This window comes from Piliocolobus tephrosceles, chromosome 4 (genome assembly GCF_002776525.5).
Source record: "Piliocolobus tephrosceles isolate RC106 chromosome 4, ASM277652v3, whole genome shotgun sequence".
Taxonomy (NCBI): domain Eukaryota; kingdom Metazoa; phylum Chordata; class Mammalia; order Primates; family Cercopithecidae; genus Piliocolobus; species Piliocolobus tephrosceles.
This window is the reverse complement of record NC_045437.1, coordinates 36,396,511-36,404,569: the sequence shown is the minus strand read 5'-3', so window position 1 is coordinate 36,404,569 and position 8,059 is coordinate 36,396,511. Positions and strand designations below refer to the sequence as shown.

General features: G+C 45.8%; 1 protein-coding gene across 1 annotated transcript in view; it reads left to right on the top strand.

Moving 5' to 3' along the window:
- Positions 1-3,888: 3,888 nt before the first annotated feature.
- The window catches only part of NUP155 (nucleoporin 155), an 82,026-nt gene continuing 77,855 nt past the window's right edge, over positions 3,889-8,059 (top strand). The window contains exon 1 of the mRNA XM_023216492.2: positions 3,889-4,243. Coding sequence (XP_023072260.2) covers positions 4,087-4,243 — 157 coding nt within the window. The 5' untranslated portion in view covers positions 3,889-4,086. The remainder of the gene's footprint in view (positions 4,244-8,059) is intronic.

Below are 8,059 nucleotides of genomic sequence, written 5' to 3'. Positions count from 1 at the left end.
GGAGTGCAATGGCACGATCTCGGCTCACTGCAACCTCTGCCTCCCAGGTTCAAGTGATTCTCCTGGCTTAGCCTCCCGAGTAGCTGGGATTACAGGCTTGCGCCACCAGGCCCAGCTAATTTTTGTCTTTTTAGTACAGACGGAGTTTTACCATGTTGGCCAGGTTGGCCAGGCTACCCTTGAACTTCTGACCTCAGGCGATCCACCCGCCTGGGCCTCCCAAAGTGCTGGGATTACAGGCGTGAGCCACAGTGCCCAGTGAGGCCAGCTTTTCTTTCTTTCTTTCTTTTTTGTCTGAGATGGAGTCTTGCTTTGTCGCCCAGGCTGGAGTGCAGTGGCACAATCTTGGCTCACTGCAAGCTCCGCCTCCCAGGTTCACACCATTCTCCTGCCTCAGTCTGCCGAGTAGCTGGGACTACAGGCGCCTGCCACCAAGCCTGGCTAATTTTTTGTATTTTTTTTAGTAGAGACGGGGTTTCACCGTGTTAGCCAGGATGGTCTTGATCTCCTGACCTCGTGATCTGCCCGCCTCGGCCTCCCAAAGTGCTGGGATTACAGGTGTGAGCCACCGCACCCAGCCAAGGCCAGCTTTTTAAATATATTATACTTCAATTAAATAAGTCACAAAATGTTGACATGCTAGACAAAGTAATAGACATAAAAAACCAGATTTGCTCATTCTGCTTACTAGCAGAACTTAACAAAATCCTTTGCCAGCAGAATTTCACAAAGCCCAACTCAATGACTGAGTGTAGACCTCTAGAAGAATGCCCTGGAAACAATAAGCAGGTTAGAGCACAGGTTCCCACATCTCTTGCTTGAATCAATGCATTTTTTTAAAAAAGGTAAGTTCAGTGTTCCCACCCCTTGCCTCCTCCACTATGTAAGATAGTGTCCCACAGGATTCATGGTTATGCCTCTGTAATCTAATCTATAACCAGACGTACTCTTACACCCAAACTTGGATGAGATTTTGCTGTAATGTAATTTATGACTTTTTTTTTTGAGACAGAGTCTCACTTTATATCACCCAGACTAGAATGCAGTGGCATGGTCATGGCTCACTGCAACCCGGAACTCCTGGGCTAAAGTGATCCTCCTGCCTCAGCCTACCAAGTAGCTGGGACTACAGGTCCACACCTGGCAAATTTAAAAAAAAAAAATTTTTTTTAATTTTGTTTTTAGAGATAGGGGTCTCATTATATTGCCCAGTTGGTTTTGAATGCCTGGCCCCAAGAGATCCTCATGCATAGGCCTCCCAAAGTGCTAGAATTACAGGTGTGAGTCACTATACCCAGTTTATGAGCATGTTTAATGTAATTTCTGAGCACATGCAGAACTTGCAACCCCTGATATGTAAGCTATGTGCTAAAACACTACTTTGGAACAGTCTAACAGAAACTCTCTGAAAGGTTGCAATCCTGACTCTGAATCAAACTGACTTTAATTCTTTAAAAGCGGCTTATTTTTCTTTAGTTGACAGCAGATACAGATACGAGAATTCAGCTATCCATTACTGATCAAGACACTAAAGACATTTGCAAAAATACGAAATAATCGCATTCTTCTCCCCGTTTTAGTTTTAGAAACTATAGTGATTTCTCATTTTAAAAAAGTGTTATATTAACATGTATTAAGCTTGTTATGCTTTTTTTTTTTTCTTTTTGTGATAGAGTCTTACTCTGTTGCCCAGGCTGGAGTGTCATGGCACGATCTTGGGTCACTGCAACCTCTGCCTCCCAGGTTCAAGCAATTCTCCTGCCTCAGCCTCCTGAACAGCTGAGACTACAGGAGCATGCCACCATGCCCAGGTAATCTTTGTATTTTAGTACAGACGGGGTTTCACCATATTGGCCAGGCTGAACTCGTGATTCAGGTGCCTTGGCCTCCCAAAGAGCTGGGTGCTGGGATTACAGGCGTGAGCCACAGCGCCTGGCCTTGTTATGCTTTTAAATACATTGTTAAACATTTTAATTTTCAGTTTATGAGTTATTCATAAATTTTTTTGGGGGGGGCGGGGTCTCGCTCAGTAGCCCAGGCTGGAGTGCAGTGGCGTGATCTCGGCCCACTGCAAGCTCCGCCTCCCGGGTTTATGCCATTCTCCTGCCTCAGCCTCCCCAGCAGCTGGGACTACAGTCGCCCGCCACCACGCCCGGCTGATTTTTTTTTTTTTTTTTGGCATTTTTAGTAGAGACGGGGTTTCACCGTGTTAGCCAGGATGATCTCGATCTCCTGACCTCGTGATCCACCCGCCTCCGCCTCCCAAAGTGCTGGGATTACAGGCGTGAGCCACCGCGCCCGGCCGAGTTATTCACAAATATTAATACATGCAACCAATACGCAACAAAAACTCTCTGGAATCCTGAATAATTTTTAAGGGTATCAAGGAGTCCTAAGACCAAAAAAATTCATAATTACATGTTCTAGGGAAGAGGTCAGCAAACTTTTCCTGTAAAGTGCCAGAGTCTGTATTTTAGGCTTTGCAGTCTTGTGTAAACTACTTGGTTTAGCAGTTGTAGTTGGAAAGCAGCCACAGGCAATATGCCAATGAATTAAGTTAGTTAGATTACACTTTGGGGAGCTTTGTTGCTATGCAGGAATATCACACCAACATTGTTCAAACTTCCAATTTGTGGAGTTGAAAACTTTCAATTGTGTATTTTGTCTCAAATTAAAAACAAACTCGGTGCCAGGCCACCACTTTTCAATCTATGATATACCAAATAAACTGACAGCTAGAGACCCAACTGCCTATTTATATAACAATAATAAAAAATCTAGTTTTTCTTGGTATATTGTCTATGTCAAATTTTAAGTGTAGATTGGTAACAGCATAGAACTTACAATTTTCAGAAATGTAGTCAAGTCTTTGAGGGAGTAAAAATGTAATTCAAATGGCAAAAGACCAATTTAGAGTAATTCAGTTATTGATTTGTTAAATTCTAAAGAACGTAACTGGAAGCTTTCTTAGGTGAGATTCTAAATAAGGACAGCTTTCTAAAAAAGTACTTTGATTTACCCACTCAGGTTGCCTTCTGTAGTAAATGAAGCCTCTTTTACCCCACTGCTTTCTCCTATCCTTCTGCTACAGTTTATACCTATCCAAATAGAAAAATTATAGTGAAGTCCTTTGTCTCTGCTTGAAGCACCTTAAGGACAGGTAACATTTTGTTAGTTTGATAGTCCCAGGACCAGGCACAAGGCAAGTATTCAGTTTCTTAGGATTGTATGATCTCTTGGGTTCCTATCTCATACGAGTTCCTGTACTAGTGCTGGGAATGAAAAGATGAAGTAGGTCTATCTCTGCCACCATAAAAAGCAGGGCAGCTGTCCACCCGCACTCAGCTCCTCCTGAAACAAGTATTTTATACTAAGGGGCCACAAAGTCAAAAGACAGCGAGATGCAAATGGAAAAGCCTGATGAATTCTAATTTACAATGAAGCCGTGAAGAATATAGTGAGATACTGGTCCATATCCCTCTCTGTGACAGGGAGCTACCAATTCTTTACTCTAATAACAGTAGTTACTTGGAGTCGCGCACTCATATAGCTGCAGTTAAGGAATTCCGACGCGGGAAGTTCCAAGACTCAGGTAGAGCACGCGCTTAAACCAACGGAACCAGACCAGTCTCCTAGGCCAGACACACGATCTAGCTCCCACCTAGCCTTCCTCCCCACCCCACCCAAACCCCATCCTGCCCCTCTCCTTCCCTCCCCTTTACCCTTCCTTTCCCTTCCCTTCCTTCCCTTTGTCCCTTCCCTTTCTTCCCTCCGTCCGTTCCCTAAATAACCTACTCCACTTTTACCCTTCCACACCTCAAAACCCTCAACCCCCTGGAAAGCATCAGCAGACTCTTCGCCCCACCCCCAACCTCGAGCCCCCTCCCAACAGCTTCCTCTTCCCAGGCCAGAACGGCGTCTTCCAGTTCCCCACCGTATGAGCCGGAAGTGCGTCATGTCGAGGCGCCAAGGCGCTCGTTTGGCGCGCGCGCCCTAGGCGGCGGATCTAAGCTAAGTGCTTGGATCTTTTCTTGTTTCTCCCTGGTTTTTTACTTTTTCTGGACCCTGGTGTCTACGATTTCCAAGATGCCGTCTTCTTTGTTGGGCGCGGTGATGCCGGCCTCTACATCGGCCGCAGCCCTGCAGGAAGCTCTGGAAAATGCTGGACGGCTCATCGACCGTCAGTTGCAAGAGGACCGCATGTACCCGGACCTTTCCGAGTTGCTTATGGTGTCTGCCCCAAGTGAGTGATAGTGACCCTGCTTTCTCAGCCTAAAGGACTCGCGCCTGACTTCCTAATTTGCTACTTATCCCCAGCATTAGTCCCGGCGAGGATATCCTGAGATTTATGGCACTGTTGGCTGCATTTTTGGAGAACAGCAAACAGCTTATTTTCAGGTTTTTTCCTTTCCTCACTTTCTTCATTGCAGATACTTGGGAGGGCAAGAGCGAAGAGCAGGCTCCCAGTTGAAGCAGAAAGATGCAAAGACCCCAACCTTAATGAGCTGCTCGCCGCACTCAAGTGTTTATGGCTAAGGCCATATGAGAAGCATCTTCAGATCCAACTTCTAAATTTGTTCATTTCTCCTGTTAGTATTTGAGTAGATCGTAAGAGCAAACAAAATTAATTTGGAAATGTAGCATGTTATCTTAAAGATACGCTTTGCTTTATTTTTATTTATTTATTTATTGAGACGGAGCTTCCCACTTCTCCCGGGCTGGAGTGGTATGGCGCGATCTCGGCTCATTGCAACCTCCGCCTCCCGTGTTCAAGCGATTCTCCTACCTCAGCCTCCCGAGTAGCTGGGATTACAGGCGCCCGCCACCACGCCTGGCTAATTTTTGTGTTTTTTTTTAGTAGAGACGAGGTTTCACCATGTTGGCCAGGCTGGTCACGAACTTCTGACCTCAAGTGATCCGCCTGCCTCGGCCTCCCAGAGTGCTGAGATTACAGGCGTGAGCCCCTGCGCCCGGCCAATAAATGCTTTATTGTGTGTAGAGATGTGTATTATGAAATGCTGGAGGATCTTAAAAGAACTGCCAGTGGAATAAAGGAAGAGAACAGGGAAATCAGCAGTGCTCACGTACAGGGAGGGTCAGCAGAATATGTGTTGACAATAGAGGTGACTGGAAAGTGTTTAACAGTTTTAAATTATAACTAGGTCCCACAGCTTATGGAATTACATCAGTTGCTAGAAAAAGTTACCCCTTTGTGAGATGGAATTTGGAGAAAACCAGAGAAATGTGAGAAAGGAAAGAGATTGTTGGTGAGTAAGAATCGAAATAATCAGAATAGGATAATTTGTGCAGTGTAAACCGAGAACACTTCTGATTTTTTGTTTTGTTTTGTTTTTTGAGAGGGAGTCTTGCTCTTTTGCCCAGGCTGGAGTGCAGAGGCACGATCTCTGCTCACTGCAAGCCCTGCCTCCCAGATTCACGCCATTCTCCTGCCTCAGCCTCCCGAGTATCTGGGACTACAGGCGTCCGCCACCACGCCCGACTAATTTTTTGCGTTTTTAGTAGAAACGGGGTTTCACCCTGTTAGCCAGGATGGTCTTGATCTCCTGACCTCGTGATCCGCTGACCTCGGCCTCCCAAAGTGCTGGGATTACAGGCGTGAGCAACCACGCCTGGTCTACTTCTGATTATTTATAAAAATCATTGATAGCTTTGTAATCAAAGAAATGATAGAAACAACGATAGTATTTGCTCCCTACAGCTACTTACCAATGAGCGTGTCTTATAATAGCTGATTGGCCTATTAGCAACTATCATCTTGAACAGCGTTACTCGCTTTGGCCTCCTTAGGTGTAAAAACAAGATATAAAAACAGTGCATACTTTCTGGTCCTCCTCTTATATATCTCATGTCTTTACACTCACCTTCCTCTTTCACCCAATCTCTTTCCCCTCTTTTTCATCCGATTCTTCACCCCTTGCTCTGATTACAGAGAATTTATCATATTTTTCATAAGAAGCCCATCTTCAGGATTTTCTCAGGATTTTATTTTACTTTTATTGATTCTGCAATGTTCTTTCCTTGCCTAACAAACTTCTTCCAGACTCCCTGTGAAAGTCCTTAGTTTCTCTTTGTTGTCTTTCTTTTTGTTCTCTTTTTTTGAGTCTGGGTCTGATTCTGTTGCCAGGCTGGAGTGCAGTGGCATGATCACTGCAGCCTCTTAACTCATGAGCTCAAGTGATCCTCTTGTCTTGCCCTCCCCAGTAGCTGGGACTACAGGCGCCTGCCACCACACCCAGCTAATTTTAAATTTTTATGTAGAGACGTAGTCTCACTCTTGTTGACAAGGCTGGTCTCAAATTCCTGGCATCAAGCAGTCCTCCTACCTCAGCGTTCCAAAGTGCTGAGATGACAGATGTGAGTCACACTCCTGGCCTGAAGTCTTTCTTACCATTCCCATCCTCACTAAAATTATCAATTCCTCCCTCTGTGTTCCCATTGCCATTTAACATAGTGATCTGCCACCTTTGGCCTATTAAAGTTAAATGTTTTAGGATTAAATGGGATGTCTGGATTTGCTTTATTTATTTATTTATTTATTTATTTTTTTTTTTGAGACAGAGTCTTACTGTCACCCAGCCTGGAGTGCAGTGGCATGATCTTGGCTCACTACAGCCTCCGCCTCCCAGGTTCAAGCAATGCTCCTGCCTCAGCCTCCTGAGTAGCTGGGATCACAGGTGTGCACCACCAGGCCCAGCTCATTTTTCTATTTTTAGCAGAGACAGGTTTCACCGTGTTAGCCAGGCTGGTCTTGAACTCCTGACCTCATGTGATACGTCCACCTCGGCCTCCCAAAACATTGGGATTACAGGCGTGACCCACTGCACCCAACCTGGATTTGCTTTAATGTGAATTCAGCCCGGTAATCCCAGCACTTTGAGGCCAAAGTGGGCAGATCACTTGAGCCCAGGAGTTTGAGACCAGTCTTGGCAATATGGCAAACCCAGCCACTTAAAAAAAATACAATAATACAAAAATTGGCTTGGCATAGTGGCACACATTTGGATCTCCACCTACTTGGGAGGCTCAGGTGGGAGGATAACCTGAGATGGGGAGGTTAAGACTGCAGTGAGCTGTGATTGCACCACTGTACTCCAGCCTGGGCAACAGAGTGAGACCCTATCTCAAAAAAAAAACAAAAAAAGGCCTGATGCTGTGCCTCATGCCTGTAATCTTAGCAATTTGGAACCCAGAAGCAGGGAAGATCACTTGAGCTTGAGACCAACCTGAGCAACATGGCAAAACCTTGTCTCTACAAAAAATGGCTAGGCACGGTGGCTCACACCTGTAATCCCAGCACTTTGGGAGGCTGAGGCGGCAGATCACAAGGTCAGGAGTTCAAGACCAGCCTGACCAACGTGGTAAAACCCCGTCTCTACTAAAAATACAAAAATTAGCTGGCTGTGGTGGTGCACGCTTGTAATCCCAGTTATTCAGGATGCTGAGAAAGGAGAATCGCTTGAACCCAGGAGGCGGAAGTTGCAGTGAGCCAAGATTGCACCACTGTATTCCAACCAGGGCGATAGAGGGAGACCCCTTCTCAAAAGAAATGGGAGGCCAAGGCGGGCGGATCACGAGGTCAGGAGATGAGACCATCCTGGCTAACATGGTGAAACCTCCGTCTCTACTAAAAATACAAAAAAATTAGCTGGGCATGGTGGCGGGTGCCAGTAGTCTCAGCTACTCGGGAGACTGAGGCAGGAGAATGGCATGAACCCGGGAGGCAGAGCTTGCAGTGAGCTGATATCGCGCCACTGCATTCCAGCCTGGGTGACAGAGCAAGACTCCTCAAAAAAAAAAAAAAAAAGGAAAAAAGAAAAATGCTATTTGGCTGGGTGCAGTGGTTTACGCCTGAAATCCCAGCAATTTGGGAGGCGGAGGTGGGTGTATCACTTGAGGTCAGGAGTTCGAGACTAGCCTGGCCATCATGGCAAAATCCTGCCTCTACTAAAAATACAAAAATTAGCCGAGTGTGGTGGCACACTCGTGTAGTCCCAGCTTCTCGGGAGGCTGAAGCAGGAGAATCGCTTGAACCTGGGAG